At 36.5% G+C, this 17,646-nt stretch overlaps 1 protein-coding gene across 1 annotated transcript in view; it reads right to left on the reverse strand.

Annotated features, from left to right (window-relative positions):
* The window catches only part of LOC140147941 (slit homolog 2 protein-like), a 250,816-nt gene that overhangs the window by 129,678 nt on the left and 103,492 nt on the right, over nucleotides 1–17,646 (reverse strand). Inside the window, 1 exon segment of the mRNA XM_072169734.1 lies at nucleotides 2,388–2,459. Coding sequence (XP_072025835.1) covers nucleotides 2,388–2,459 — 72 coding nt within the window.

A 17,646-nucleotide genomic window follows, 5' to 3' on the forward strand; every position in this document is an offset into this window, starting at 1 on the left:
GTGCACTATCTATGGTGTGTGCTATGTACCATGAACAATTATTACGTAATAGTATTGACTTTATTTGTTGAACTTGTTGAATGGGCAGTGTACCCCATTATCACACCTATGATGTACCAGAGATTTTCTCTGCTCCTAGTCCTACACATACTAATTAGTGCATTTGCTTGGGGGGGGCGAAAAATAAATTTTGCTGGTATCGCTGGTATATGGCTGGATTTACCTTTTGATGGTCCATGGGCAAGGCAACATGATTGCCACCTCTAGTGGCGGCCCTTCAGATAGAAGACACCCCTCCCCCACAACTGTAACCCAAGTTTTTTCCAAGCTTACCCCAGAGTTGCCATTTCAATGCTAAAATTCAAAGGTGGATGGTACCGGAATCACCGAACCAGTGGGCAAAATTTCCAAATCGTCCCACTGATTTGCTACTAAAAGAACATCAGGACAAATCCGCGCGAAAAAAAAATGCAATTTCAATGCTAGAATGAACAAAATTGAGGACAACATGTGCCAAAGGAAGATGGAGATGCATAGGCCTTTTACAACGAGGAGCTGCCCTAGCACTCATATTATTTATGATTTTACATTATAGAAAGGGTGGAATTATAACTCTCATTTTTGAGATTCGTATTCAAATTCGAGAAGAAAAAAAAGATGAATTTCCATGGGGGTGTCTCGCAGATTTACTCACAGAATAGGCCTACCGAGAGGCGCGGCAATTTTGCATTTTAATACTAAATGGGCCAAACTGGGGTAAACTATAGACCAAAAGGAAGATGCAAATCGTAAATTTTGTCACAACATATCTGTCGACTGTCTGAGCAGGGGAGGGGTCTGATTCGCCACCCTGCGACTTGTTTCACGTCAAGTTGGTGTACCTTGCTCTTTTTCTTTCCCTTTAAATAATTAGGGCCTACTCAACAACAAAATTGGTTGTCATAGTAACTTGGGCTGTCAATCATGATGATAACTAGTACCCACCACCAATTGGAGGCGCCAAGTATTGTGAACTCAACTTGTATGGGATGGGAGAAAACACCCCCCACACACACACACAGCCCCCCCTCTCATATGTACATAGGCCTACATAATGACAAATTACATTGAACTGGAAGAGAATGGAATTCCTGATATCTATTTGCATAAAAGACTGGAAATCCCGACAAATTACTAACAAAACGATCTGGAATTCCAGCACCTCAATGGAAAAAAATATGGATTATTTTGTTGACCAGAGGCAAAAAAGTTTGGAAATCCAACGAAGGATAAACACAATAAACCTGGAATTCCAAAACCCTCTATGCCTTCAGACTAACAAAACGGTGGAAAAATCTGGAAATTTTGCGCCAAGCATAGGCAGAATAGGCTGGAATTTGACAAGCATATTGTAGAATTGGCTGAATTCCGAGCCCCAGAGACCACCAAAAAATCTGGATTTCCGTTGCCCTCTATAGGGGGGGTGCATGTTTTATCTGGAATAGCCCATTATTGTCTATGATATGCATGAATTCACTTAAATGCATGATATTGTATGATGATTCGGTATAAGAAATTCTTCTTTTTGATGTTTATAATGAAAACATTATACAGTCATTTTGCCACTAACTTTTTGTGAATCTACATAAAATGTAAGCAGAAATGGAAGTGAAATTCTCAAAGCTTTTATGATAATTTTGACTTGTTACTACTACTCATCAATAAAGACAGCTTTAAATGGTTGGCGATAGCATCTTGACCATGATAGATAGCATATGGGAGCATCATTGTCACACCTGTACCTTGCATGACTTTTGTAACTTCACTTTAGTAAATAACTCTGTAAAAGCTAGGTGAGAAATAATCAATGCAATGTGAAACTGGCAGTCTAGAGTTCACCAGAAACACATAAGTTGTCTGCTCAGTGCCAGAAGTGGGTATGTACAAATAGCTGCCCTGTGAACATTTGGCAATTTACACACAGTATATTGTACTCATCTACACATAGCAGCTACACCTGGCAGCTATTGTACTTACCCACTTCTGACACTGAGCAGTTGAAGTGGAAAACAAGGGAGGTGAACATGCTCATTGTCGCTCATTGTGGCCCAAATTGCCGCTTAGGGTGCGATAAATGCTGACGCCACAGCACATCCTCGACTAGGTCTATTAAACTTAACAGTGTTAACGCTTTTTTTAAAGAAGCCGGCGGTTAAATCACACTTGGCAACTAAAAACCAATTAAAGTTGTGTACTTGGAAGCACCTCTGCGGAGCAACGGCAACTAGCATAATTGTACTTTGAATTCATATGTTACAGTCGGGATAGTCTAAAACTAAGTCTTAAGATACATTTATACATTTTTACAAACAGCCGATTATTATGAACGTTATTTCTAAGCTACTTACAATTTTCTCAGCGAAGTGACTTTTCTGAACACTTTTCTTGGTAGTACCATCAAATAGTTGTGGCTGAGGTCCCTGTATAGATATAGAAATAACAAGATAAATCAATATTCGTTAATAAAAATTCAAAATTATGTGCGAAAACAAAAATATCATTAGCGTGTGCAAGATACAAAACAGTATGTGATTTAAACAGCGACTTGAACTGAAATTTGAGTATCTCTTAGCTTCAGAGCAAATTAAGTCACTATAGTTTCCAAATGACTCTTACAATCAATAAAAGGGTAAAGCTAAAGAGGAAGGGGCTGCTGCGCTTAAACCCTGGGGTAAAGGAACCATATTGCCATTCATTCATTAAAACGAATACCAAGTCAATCAAATTTCAATCATTATATAACATCAATCAAGGTGTAGTACTACAGGTTATTTTTGCAACACTGCCACTAATATTGTTTGCCTCGGGGGGAAGCCGTGTTGAAATATGTTCATTCATAGAAGCTCTTAACTGACATTTGATTAGAAACTTGGCGCACCACACAGGAGTGAAGAGAACCATGCGAGCTATTCCAGTTGAAATCCATATGCCCCCTGTAGAAGATATGACCTTAATCTCCCACACTAGGGGTGTTGATTTTCAAATGGAATCACCCATCCAGGAAACCCCATTTGCAATTCACACTCCCTGTGTGGGAGATTAAGGTCATGTCTTCCATAGGGGGTGTATGGATTTCAGCTAGAATTGCCTATTACTGGAGAGACACCAAGAAACAACAACTCGGCATCCCATCGGTAACGCAAACATAACAGCATTCATGACATTTCAAAAACATGTCGTACAGATCGATCGTTGCCCTCATCTACTTAAGAGCGGTGAAAAACGGTTGTCCCACTTCTGCACAATCACAGATGGCAAAATCAACATTGTTCTAAATAAGTGAAAGATGCATGCATCCTCTTTCACTCCACCCCTGCAGGCGAAAAATTTGAGCAGAGGATATTGACATGATGTATCCCCACCTAGACTCCGACAAAGAATTCTGCCATTGATGTCTTCTAAATAATTAGGACTGATGCAGTATAGGTCATGGTCAGAAGAGCATGGATAAGGGGATGGGTAGACTCTGTCACATACTTGTCATGTGCACATCTATCATCTCATACTTTACACTCTCACACCAAGTTGAGATCTAGGCACAAGTGTTAACATGTTATCAGTGCACATTCAGAGTTCATGGGCATTCAAGTGCAATGAAGGGATGGGCTTTGAATCTTCATGTCTCATGAAATAGTTCATTATCTTCATTCAACCATCATACATGTACCTTAAAAGGTTACCTCAAGTGGTAAAAAAGTAACACAAGTTGAAAATATGTAGGTCACGCAAAAAAAATCGAGCAAAAAATGCCACTTGCAATAAGGCAAGTGACCAATTCTACTCTTAGCCTTCGGGTCCTAAGACAGAAATCTTCCATCTTTTATCAGTTGCCGATAATACCAAAATAACTGGGATGCTTGGGATCTAATTATTCTAATTACGTGTGTCACAACTTATGATGGCATAAATAGCACAGCACTATAAATAGCAAGATTGCAACTTCTGAGCCCTCCAGGCCACATCCATACTTCAAATTGATGATTTTGAAGCTACAAAGCACAGAGAATGATGCTCAAAATGTAGGTCTCCTAAGCCACAAGAAAGATTTTAAGATGGATTTCTTGGTATATTGCTAACAGTTTGATTTTACTCAACTTCACTGCGATATCGCAGCACTGTAACCCTTCTGATTGGCTGCTGAGAAATCAAGGTCAAGTAAACTTCAACAGAAGAAGTGATACAGTAAAGTCACATCTTCTTTGCGATAGCGATATATATCACATGGAGTATAGTTAATTTTCTTGATGTATTGGAAGATACTGCAATAATGAAGTATGTAATGGCCTTTAGAATAGAGAACACCCAGGAGAACACCTGGAGAACACACAGCAAAGCACAGGCCTATATAGCTCATGACTGTGAGATCCCAATATTTTTAATATATTATTGAAGTTTTCATTTAATCCCTTGTTTTCACCACACATATCTCTCAAATCCCTGGTATCACCAATGACCTTACATCCAATACCTCCTTATACCAGTTTCATCTCTTTGATCATTGAGATGATCATAACAGTGATTATCACCCTCAATACTTTCCATGGTCAGCTAAGTCTTATTTATAACCCTAACCCAATCCATGGTTTTTTTGCTATCAGAAGGGACAAAACAAACGAAAAAAGAGAGAAGATGAACAAAGAAGTCACTTGGTACCCCAGGATTTGAACCTCGGACCCCTTGCATGTCAGGCAGAAGATCACCGACCTGCAGCCACAGGGGTTTCTGTGATCATATACTTAGGCTGATGGTGTCATCACATCATGTGCAGTGGTTTTCATAGTGAGCATTAGTGTGTTTCAGTCTGGTTAGCATGGTTAGGGTTAATAGTTGTAAACAAGTTTAATTGTATAATAAATTATTGTTTATTATCACATATTATTGTTTAGCCATGTAAAAGGCTTTCTGATCCCTGGTGGTCTGTGCTAGAAGATGACCATTTTTACAAGAAAGACCTTTCATTTCTAACAATTGGCCTTCAGCAACATCTTCTTCATGATACCACAGATCTTGGTGATGATTCTCATATATTTATTGCTGGATGTGGTAAAAGAAAAAGCATTGCAACATTGTGTCATACTGCAATAATGCAGGAAACATTGGTCTTCACTCTTGAGACCCTAGTTCAATTCCAGTACCACTGGAGTCAAGTTTGGTTTCAAATTCATGCCTGTTTTTATGAAATTGTCTTGAATTTTCCAATTTTCTCTGTTGTATATAACACCCGGTGGGGTCACTCAACTTGCAATACTGACCGCACGATCGTTACCAAAATCAAGGAAAAAGGGGTCATTTTTAGGGCATGTCAGCGTAAAAAATTGTCCGTGAAATTGGAAAAATAGGGGTGTTTTATTGCACAAATGTCAGCGAAATTGAAAAAGGGGTTCTTATTATTTTCTCCTGATCCCGCGTGGCCAGATAAAAAAATCACAGGAATAAATTTGATTTCCTACTTTGTACTCATCCCGTGATCAATATTGTTCTCGGTTCTGATTTATATGCAAGGGGTACTACTTGAATTCTGTGATGCCCTTGTTAATTACTGGAAGAAAAAAACATTCATAGGCCTAAAAATCCCTTCCTTGAAATGTTGAAATAGGGTCAAAATTGCAAATGTGTCCTCGAATCTAAAAAATAGGGTGTTTCAGAGTACCATTTTGTCCTTGTTTTGGAGTAAAAAAAGGGGTAAAATTTCATGATTTGTCCTTGAAATCGACTGCAAAAGGGGGTAATTTGTACTTGTGGTAACGGTCCTATGCGTCCCCCCTGCCAGGGAGTGACCCCACCGGGATATAACATTACCATTCCTATACTTCTTTTCATTCATACTGTCTATCTTGTACCTAGATTTCTGTAATAGATGCCTTGTATAATTCAACAGTGCCTTGAGCATGGCTTAGATAGATAAATCATGCATTACAATCCGCTATATACAATACCATGAAACCTAACATTAATGCTTTCTCTTGTATGTTGTATATCACACTATCTATCAGACCGTCCCCATTCAAAATATTCTGATCACAACAAATACCATGAAATACTCTTCAATAAAATGAGTGGATACAAAATTCATTCCCCAAAATATGATTTATTGAATAGTTTTTGTCAGAACTATTGTTTTCTTACAACCTGACATTCTATTCTATTTTGATCAAAAACCTCATTTTTTTTCTTGTTACACAATAGAGAATTTGTGATTTCCGTTGTCTAGTAGTTACTTATCTAGCCTCTCTGTGAAATCCTAGCTGGCACCTCATTATCCACGGAATCCCCATGCGTCGGAGTGAGCGGAAAGTATCGTACACACTACTCAAGATTGCATTTTCTGAAAGGTTTTGTGACAAGATTATCATGACGGCTTCGAGCGCAGGCTCGGGCAAAATCTGCGGGGAATCTCACTTTATAATTCCAAGGAGCACAATTTTTTCTTCCTTAAAGGTGAAATGAAATGTTTGCCGGCGCTTTCATCCGTTGTTTAGCTTCGAGCCACCTCGCGTAAATTGTACAAAATGACAATTTTGATTACAAACTATAATGGCAATATACTGAGCGCAGTGAATAGTGGCCTCCGAGGCAAATATATTAAATTTGAATTGGGAGCGGTATCAAAATGGATAGATTGCACAAAAAACATGGCATCTTTTTAGCACCTTTTCACAAGGTTGTATGTAGGAGTTAATTCAAGTTGATAAATTGATCTAAACAAATATTACTAAGCAGAGAGATATTATGAGGCAACAAGTGAACCTGTTGCCTGGAAGGCTGTAAACAAATAGAAATAATATTATAACTGCTATAGTAAGGTTGATGATAAATTGCACATTTTGATTAAGATGAGGCAGGATGAAGGGGAGGGATGGAGTGGGTTGAATGCTTCAGATTAGTAGTGGTTTGAATTTTTTTTATAAAAAGCTATTGCTCTTCATCTTCCTTATAGCGTCATCAGCAGCTGCATTTATTATCATCATTGCGATTAACATCATCATTATTTGTACTCATAAAATTTGTTTGCTTGTTTGTTTGTGTGTGGGGTTAGGGTGCATTTGTAATTGCCTGCAAACGTGGACTTACATTAGGATACATGCATCACAACCGTGGACACACCTGCAACGGTGGACATCCATGGTTGCTGTCTAAAACCAAGACAAGGTCAAATGCATAGTTGTAACTACTTATTAGTTAAATAGTTATTTCAATGATTTTGTCAAGAATTGTGCCACAATATTTTGAATTTGGGCACTCTGTTCATGCTGAGCCCATGATCACACTTGCAATGCATATTGGTGCGTAAAATATGGCCGTAACCTGACCGTATCACTATTATCTAGCAAAAGAGCACTGGCAACAATTAGCATAGACCCTATCAATAAAGACCAGATAATCACAATTTACATTGATTTAGACTAAAATCTGACAAAGTCAAGTTGTAGAGATGGGCAATCCATCTTTCAAGTCAAGCATTTTGTTTGTATGGCAATACAGGTCAGTGGGCTTTGTCCGCTTTGTGGTCAACATGGTCAGTAGATAATTGAGTGGCTATCCTCAAGGAGCACTTCAACTACATTCACAATCTCATCTATGGGCTGAACTTGCCCCACATTATGAGATATAAATTCATTTCATAATAAACAAGAGTCGACTCCATTTACGGAGACTTTTGTTTGATAAAATTGGTCATCCACACCCACACAAGAAATGCAGAGATTATAAAAAAATATTAGCATGTTTCTGACATCATGCCGTAAAATTATTGCACACCCCCTATTTTTTAACCAGGTAGTGGTACAGGGTAAACAGCCCCTCAGAAGAATCAGCCTTTATTGGACTCTGCTTCCCCTAAGCTTCCTTCCAAAAAGAATACATTTCTTAATGAGCATGCTATACCCTCAAAACAATATGGCCTTGTTTATATCCATGTTTAATGAACAGTAGTGATCATGACGATGTGAACTTTCCACACCACCTAAATGAGCTTATAATACACACAGAAATTAGGAAGGTGCTAATTAACTAATGAGCCAAACTAATTAATTATCCAAACATAGAACATATTAAAAGCACCGCACTTCCAAATAACTGTGGTCTTGATGTCTGCTATACTGTCCTTGCATGTATCATGCCTGGGTATCATGACAATAAATGATCAATGTTTGACCCATATAAATGGACAAAAGGGTGTTGTCAACTTCTGCTGAAAATGTGACCAACATTCAGACTTGTTCCTTCTTTTGGACCAGGGCTCTCTGGCTTTCATTGTTATGGCTGGTATTATTGAGTAATTTTGTGAAAAAAAAATATATTGCATTATTGCTGTGGTAATTTTTAAGATTGTTTGTTTTTTACAAAAATTTGTAAAACTTCACAAAGAAAAGAGAGGTTATATTTTTGCTTGCTACACAGCAAACAATATTTCAAACAACTGTTTAAAAATCGGGTTGTTTAAGTGCCATGCTTCAGAGGAAAACAACTTGTTTTTTGCTACACCCTTCGAGATGCTGTCCCAATTTAAATATTACAAGAAATATACCGGAAAAAGAAACTTATATTCTCCCATAGAAATATATAGGCCCCTACTTTGGATACATCATCCCAAGTCATTAGCATGCTAAGATAAAAACATATGGATAATTCCTATACTACCAACATGACCATTAAAAACATTGCATCATGATAATATCAGAATAGCTTACAAATCAAATTATGAATTAAATTTTCTTCGGACACAGATAACTATAATATTATAATGCTCGAATGTCAGCTGTAAGTAATTAAACCTGTATCATATAGAGAACCATATGAATTTTGCTCCGGACTCTTGAAGGAGTTTAAATGACATCATAGAAGAAGCTCCAAAGTGCTTGAAATTAAAAAGCGGTGTGTGGTAGCGTGCTGGAAATTGTTTTATGGAAAGTGACACGAGTTGAATATCAGATGGTAGGTTGCCGGCTCATGACTTCAGTGATGAGATATTATTGGGACTAATAATGATCCCAGACCTACGGTTCAGGTGGACGTTAATGGGGCTTTCAAGGGCAGTAATGGTCAGCAGTGAGCGAGAGAGTATGTTGCCCCCTTAGACATTACCTAAAATATCACCCGCTAACACCTGAATTGAACATGTTACTCCATTGTTGAGCCATGCTTGAACTTGTGATGATATGTACTAAAAATCAGTCGATCATCGTATAAGTTTTTACATTTATAATCAAATTTTCAAATACTCAGATCATTTGTTTGAGAAAATTGTATACTATAAGTTGTAAACATATTTGTATGATTTAAGCAAATAGAAGGTTTTATGCCCACTGGAGGAAACAACTCAGTTCTGCTTGGATTTGAACCCACAGCATGGCATCACCATGAAGCTACAATGAGGGAGCATGCACCCAATTTTGACTCCAAGACACTGAAATTCAACATTAGTGGCAAAATCATGGAGATCGTATGGGGACCCACGTCATGACATTATAAGCCTCATATAAAATTCACTCTGTTGCACAATTACTTCAAACCGATACACCTATAGGCCTAGTAGTAAATTCCCTCAATCAGGCAACGCGAGCTATCAGGTCATCATTTAAGCCCCGACTATATCAGTTATGACAGAAATGTTTACCAAGTGTTAAACAGTTTCTCATTTATAAATCTACCCCTGACTGCCAGCACAGCTACGACTGATTACGTTACCCGGTGCCGACTATTAGCAGGAATTCGATCCCTGCGTTAACCAGCCGAGACTTGGGTAGAGCGAGTATACCACCAAAATGTCCTCCACTTCTTCGGATGAAGATGAAAGCATCACCACAAGGAGGAGGGAATGAATAAGATGATGTTCTATTCTAAGCTTTACTCATCTCTGAACTCAAACTGAGAGTCAAATTTCAAGCACATGCTGATGATGATAGCAAAATGTAAAAAAGTGGGTCATATACGCAGAAAACTAGCATTAAACTTTGTTATTATTTTGGTATGCTTTTAAGAAAAAATGATGAGAGAGAAAAGTGCTTTGAGTTGAAAAGAGACTTTTCTCAGGTGAATTTGCAATGGCAGTTATGCATAATTTAAAAGTAGAGCAGGGAACGACTTATTTCCCTATTGTGATGACAAAAAACACAAGATTATACAACACTAGCATTCACATCATGTACTTCAAACAATAACAATATACACTGTTGAAATAGTTGGATAATATTTTACACAGTGCTGCTTGTTTACAATGTACACCTAACAACACAACGTAACTTGTGTAAAATGTTACTTATCCTTTCGTAAAAATTGAAGTGACTGGGTAAAATTTTAAGCAAGTAGTGTATAATGAAAAACAGAGATAAAAAGACTAGTTGGCGTCTGAAAAAGACTGGTTCGCGTCTGAAATTCTGACAACTAGACAGAAAATGCCACACAGCGCAGGTAAGCAACCAATCACGGCGCACCTTTGCCCTGACGTCAGACGCAATCTAGTCTTTTTATCTCTATCTTTCATTATGGTTTTACTATAAGTTCATGCAGCACTGTGTTCAATTTAAATTTTGCGTAAATTGTTAAGAAACATAAAAATTTATATTTTGCATAAATTGTTAAGAAACATTTTAACAGTGTAAAACACTGTTAGTGTTAATCAATGAAAGAAGTAGTTCATATCTATATTATCAAACTGAAATTTTTCAGTGTTTTGCATCTAAAAATACTTTTTCTTCACATTAAGGCTGCAATATAAAGTTCATTTTTTGTCCCACTTTTCGTTCATGCATCCTTTCTCTGTAAGCTTCTTAGATCCTTCATTGATGACATATAAGGTCAGTCTTATGAAATCTGCCACAGATTTGAACTCTCTGACAAGATTTTTGTTTTTGTTCTAACAATATGGAAAAGACATTGGAATCTTGAGATATGAGATTGATAAATAAGAATTCAATTTGTACTCAATCAGTTTCAACTTGAGAAGGACTTATTCTGGAATTTTGACCACTTGACCACCAACGATATGGGTGAAGGTTAACAAGCGGTGATTCTGAAGATAGCAACTTTCATTTCACAATAGGCACTGGTATTTACACCAACTGAATATCATCTAAATGTGCTAAAAGGGTAGTCAATTTACCTAATTATTAACTGCCTTATTATCAACTGAATATAGACTTTCGGCTTTTATTTCATCTAAGATTTTACTTTGAAATATTCACCTATTGTGTTTAAAAACTGCACTGACATAATTCTTTTGATGTGAGTAACTCAATTGCACATTCATTAGAAGTGTGGTGAAAAAGTGGAAAAGTGAAAGTTGATCTGTAAAAATATAATTACACTAAATTTTTTTATAGAAGAATTACTGTAGGTTCCCATATAAATTAAATTCAACTTACAGTTTTAAATTATAAATTGGGAACACATTATACTTCAAACACAAACTTGATTGAATTTCAATTTCGTATTAGGCCAAGTAAAAAATAAAACATGTTTCACGTCCGGGTTTTCAAAAAAAAGGAGGAAGAGGGGACTTTTTATTTTCTATTTTTTATCGCAAAATTGATGTAAATACCCATACTTGAGCTGTTTTAGCGTACATACAATAATGCCTGGAAAAAGGAGGAGGCCCTTTTTTATTTGTTGTTCTGAGAGTTACACCCCCTCTAATGATCACAAAACCTTCCTAAAATGTTTCTTGTATCTTAAAAAGACTACAGAAAGCATCCCAACTTCCTAGACATATTTTTTGAAAAGTTATAAGTGAATTAAAAAAAAAAAAAAATATATTTCAGGAAACCTCAAAAAAGGAAGCGGGAGGGGACGTGAAACATGTTTATTTTTTTTATTTGGCCTTACTGCTAACAACTGAGTCCTTACAAAATTATTGGTGTTACAGCATTATTATTCATTTGTTAAATCTGGACACAGACAGTTGAGATGCTAATTTAATGCTAGCCACTATAAATTATAATTTTTTTGATTCCAGATTTAGTTATTAGCAATTAATAAATCGGCTCTTTGATTTGACATCAATTAGCAATTAATAAATCACTTCTTAATTTGTCATTGATTAATGAAAATCACACTACTATCACACTACATGTCCTACTATAATTCTAATCTAGTCCTTCATCATTGAAGAGAGTGTCAGAACTGTCTTACTGTTAAAATTGTGGGGACTAATAGCTCTAAATTTTCTTTAAAAAATAAAAAAATATCACAATTGTACATTTACATGACCGTATTTGAAATCAGCATGACAAACACATTAAAATGAGTACAAACAATCCCACTTTTGGTTCAGTGGTTCTTGAGATAGAGCTGTTGATATTTTGAGAAAATATCTGAAAACTTAGGACTTTTTATGTTTAAGCATCTGGTGTGCATGTAAAGCATTACTTAAACATCCTTCACTCCTTGATAAGTTCTTTCTCCTTGTAAGCAAAAGTATAAAATAATGACATTAATAGCCAGGGACATTAGGGAAATGCATGAAAAGTACTACTAGAATCCATTGGTACTACACAGCACATGGCAATGGGGTTGACCTTCAAACTATTAGCATTCGTAGGGTGTTCAACCAATTATAGAACATTTACAATGAGATTATTGCTAATGAATTGTTAATTAGCAAATTAGATTAATAGACTTAATTTCTGTCTCAATTTAAACATAATTGCTGAATTTTTAATTTGTGGTCATGTATGTCTTACACGTTGCTTTATAAGAAGTTATTTGAAAAGACAGTTTACACTTTGAGAGAGTTCAAAAAGTTGAAATCCATACACCCCTATGGAAGTCTTGACCTTAATCTTCTGCACAGGGAGTGTGAATTTCAAATGGGATTACCTGAATGAATGACTCCATTTGAAATCTACACTCCTTTATACAAAAATGTATGTGGGAGACAAAGGTTATGTCTTCAATAGAGGGTGTATGGATTTCAACTGGAATCGCCCATTCTTAAGTCACAAACATCATTTAATAGAATCCTGTTATCTATCTTTAGGACCAGGGAGGCATTTAACGTTACACATAATCATGCATGGTCTTAAAAAAGAAATTTCAAGTATCTTACATGATCATGACAAGGAAAAGTCCTATTGAAGTTTTTGAATTTCAATGGATAAGACATCTTACCCCTCCATAGTTATGGACATTCAGTCAAATTTGTATCAACATAGTGCTCCTATCAAAACCATCAACAAAGACATGTAGTGTTGTGGAAGAAGGAAAGAAAAGCCACTACACCCTTTTCTGTTCTCAAATTGCTGAGTTAAAGTCAATGCAGTCACTCATGGCAACACAAAATGACAGCGCCCCGGCATTCTGTTTTCAATTGTAGGCCTTCCTCTGACCTTTACCATACCGTTTACCTAGCATCATTATCGACATAGGGGTTGTCTAACAGCTATTCTGAAATCATGTTAGTTGAAATATTGACATTTTTTATTCGCTGTGAACATCCCCACTCTATGTCCACAAGGTAGCCTAGTACACCAGTTGGTAACCCATTGAGTCAGTTTATATCTAGAGTCCACACTTAAAACTCATCCCCAGGCGACCTGTCGGCTTTGGTTTTTTTGTGTTCAAAGATAGCGGTTTACAGAGTGATTTTCGTTTCGAATCAAAAACCCCCTTGTAGAGAGAGTGGCCTCACTCTTTCATGCCTTGGGCTGCATAGTTCAACTCTACATGGCTGCACACACTGCCGACAAGCATCACATCAAACGAAGATTTTCTTGCATTTTTCGTTTTTTCAGAGCATTTTTGGAGTGTTATGGTGAGTAGGTTCCCTGGATGTGTGTATTAGAGATGGCTTTTAATAACAAACACAGATGGTGTTGCACAATCTTAGAAGCAAATAGTCCTCAGGTAAAAAAAATGCTCAGGTGTTAAACATGTGTGCTGAATTGTAAGGAATTTTGAAAAGTATTGGTGAAAAAGTGTAGGTAGTTTGAACCATTACTTATGATATATAAAAGGACGTTTACCCATAGATATTAAGCTAAATTATTTGGCAACATATTTTTGCAAATGTTAAATAGACTCTGATTTGTGAAATTTGCCCTACAGAACAAATTTGGACTCTTTAGGTTCTAAATCCAGTTCCTTTTATCCCACATGTATATTTTCTCAAATGTTACAAGTTTTGTCGCAAAGCTGAACCCTCCAATCCCCATCTTAAACAGAACTTAGCATGCGTGGGTCAACAATAACATCATTATTTTTACCAGTGTACAAAATCTTCAACAATACTTTCAATCCCCTACCTCTCTCACTAAACTAATTTTGTTCACAACGCTCTTTCTTCTTTTCCAGCTTGCACAATGTACAAGAATCTAAGCATTATTATATATCTTCTGCTTTCTCAAGAAAGAATTTGAACCGTTCAGGTTAATTAGGTACCATAGGAGTATATATATAGATATATATATATACACCTTGATATCTTTGAGCAGGTAATATTTCCCTTTAACAATGATGTACTACAGCATCAAATCACCCGTGCCTAATGTCCAATTTACCATTCCGTACCACTGGGTGATTGAAATCCCTACGACAAGGTATTACACTCGCTTATGTTTTGCTTTATTGAAAACTCGCTTGAATTACAATCCTTGCAAAAGATATTAGCAAAACACTGACAAAATACACCAGTATAGTGAATATGCCGAGTACACTGCAAAATAATTTCAAACCAAACTGAAATTTCACAGGTGTTATTCCAATATATTTACCATAGCTGTGAATGGCTCATGATCTTTCATAAAAATCTTGATTACATTCATTTATTTGCCAAATTGGGATCAAAATGTCGAGAATTGAACTGTCAAAAGAAATTTTGAAAAATATAACGAGTAAAAATAAAATGTGAAATGGTGACAATGTCTAATCTGGCATTGTCTTGTGTTTCATATCAATCATAGTAAGGTGCTGATGGATGATTTTGATTACCAGTTGTCACACAGCGGAACGTGGAATTTGGATGAATGCAGTGGAAAACGATTGATTTGGCGCTGGTGTATTTTCGCAAGGTGCCATTAACACACAAAGTCGTACCTTTTAGAATCTGGCAAATATCCATTTAGTCACATCCTTACTAGCTGAGTGTATATCATAGCGCAGCAGTATTAAGTGACAATTGAAGTGAAAATGTGTACATTTTCTTTGAAAACCTATAGATGAAAATGGCATATCATGGCTACATCATTTATATGTTTTCAATAAAATCCAGTCTTCTGCTATGATCACGATAATTGTAAATCGGTAATTACTACTCGAGTTTAATCCAAGCATAAGTCAGTTCCAAGAAAAAAACAAACAAACATAAAAATGATAAAGCGGTCATGATTCATATGGGGTGAGAAAAATCATTAATATCAGTGAACTCAATTTGCAACGTCATTCAAAATAAGAAATAATCCTATTATCCATACACACTTCATTTGCTTGACAAAATCATTCCACAAAAAAAACTCTGACTGATATGTTTTGATGATTTGCAAATAACAAGTGACAGAACATATAATTAAATCCTATGTAACTCTAATCTATGACTGAATAAGCTGCTATATTTATTCCTCTTTCCATCCACCCCAGGGGCATGTTTCCCATACTATACATAGTACATAGGAAGAGGTTCAACCATGCTTTTGATGAAAGTGATTTTTTCTCCGTAAATTCCTTTACGCTACTGAAATACGCTAACTCCTGATTTATTCATAGGCAGTGAAACATTGGTAATTACTCACTCAATGAAATGACCGTACAAGTAAAGAATCGTGGCACCACGACCAAATCAACGTATATGTGCTTGATTGAATTGTTTAAAAGGGAATAATGGTTGCATGGACATAAAACAATAATGTTTATGGCAGCTATAGAAAAGCAATGTATTCTATAGTTAATTTGAGCTCTAAAACCCACAGATTTTGTGTGTTTATGTGAAGTGGGCATAAGGGCGGCTCACAACTGTGTTAGCTTTATACTTGATGGGTGTTCTTGGTAAGAAGCTAATCGCTATGAAAGCTTAATACCAATCTTACACAACTGATTACACACTGAAACAGTGAAATTGCAACTTGACTTTCATCAGGCTTTGATCAAGCCGGCCGATTTCACTAATAAATTTGTAATATTATATTAAACACTCACGTCGGACTCCTTGTTAATAAATCAGAAGAGTTGTTTGTTTTATATTGTCCCAATGTCTGCATCTTGAAATAAGCTTAAAGAAAAATGTAATAGATAGGGCCTATCCGTAAATTGGATTACGGACACTGTCTTTATTGGTTGAATAAGCATGCGAGTTTATTGAAATTTTGTGACTACCGGAAAATGACCACATAGGGGGCCTATGTTTATATGAGTAATACCAAGTTCTTGGTATGAGATTATAGGGCCTATGGTGATTTCTTTTCTGTTAAATTGAATATGTAATGAGCTTAAAATTATGCAGAAGTCTTAAACAGTAAGCTGAAAATTCATATTTCTCTAATTCCTGTGTAGTCGATCGATTAATGGTTTGTGGAATTATATGGTAGGCCCAGGGCCGTAGCAAGGTTGAAAAATGTGGGGCGGCCACCATAAATGTGGGGCAGCCAAATTGCCTAAATTGAAATAAAGATATAAAGAAAAACATAACAAATAGCTCAAAAAGTGGGGCGGCCATGGCATCCCCAGCCGCCCCGCTTGCTACGGCCCTGGTAGGGCCATATAGTGGTCAGCGACAACTTCAAACTTGTAAAGTGTACTGAGGCTTGTGGATCAACATCTAGGCATTGTGCCTGTGCGTACCGCACTATAAATCACTCCATTTTCCCCCCATCCTGACCTATTATTTTTGGAGCTATAGAGTCACAAGTACAGTCACACAAATTTAAAAGTGCATAAACAAACCCAATCGTTCCCATACTTAAATTGGCAATGCTAAAAATGTGACTGCACTTCTCTGTACTTTCCCTCAACAAGTGTGTTAGTAATCATATATTCCAGATTTAAACCATTCCTAAAAAACATCGCCTAAAGATACTTAAAAAAAAGTACTTCAGAGTTACCGGTCACCACTCTGAAACAAATTTTAGATATATATCTTTAAAAATAGCATGAAACAAAGAGTTTTTGTGTACAAATACCAGTTAAAATAACAATACATTGATTATTCTGCTGTCTACTGTACCTCTATACGACATAAATCATAAGGTACCTGCCGTAGTGCTATCATAACCAGTGCGATATTGATCAAAGTAAGAGATATGCCTTTATGTATGCATACTTAGCTATGTAATGAAGTGGAAGGAACATAGAGCTATATCAAATCGGATATACGGTACAAGATATAGGTTATATTATGCTTGCATAAGAGCGTGTTAACTAAATTACGCTTTTAATCAAATTGAACTGGCACAAGACATTTTTGTCACACTACTGTATACTACATACAGAGCGACTGACTGCCATAAGGCCCGTATTAACATGATTATTCCTTGTGTTGTAAATTTAAAGAAACGTTTGGCTGGCTGGCTTGCTGGCACGGCTGATTTTACTTTCTTTGAGAGCTGCAATTGAACTGTTTCCTTTGTTTGGCAACAAACTTGGTCATGTGGCACACAATAGGGGGACTGCTCCTATGATTTC

The sequence above is a fragment of the Amphiura filiformis genome, chromosome 3, assembly GCF_039555335.1.
Source record: "Amphiura filiformis chromosome 3, Afil_fr2py, whole genome shotgun sequence".
In the NCBI taxonomy this organism is placed as follows: Eukaryota; Metazoa; Echinodermata; class Ophiuroidea; order Amphilepidida; family Amphiuridae; genus Amphiura; species Amphiura filiformis.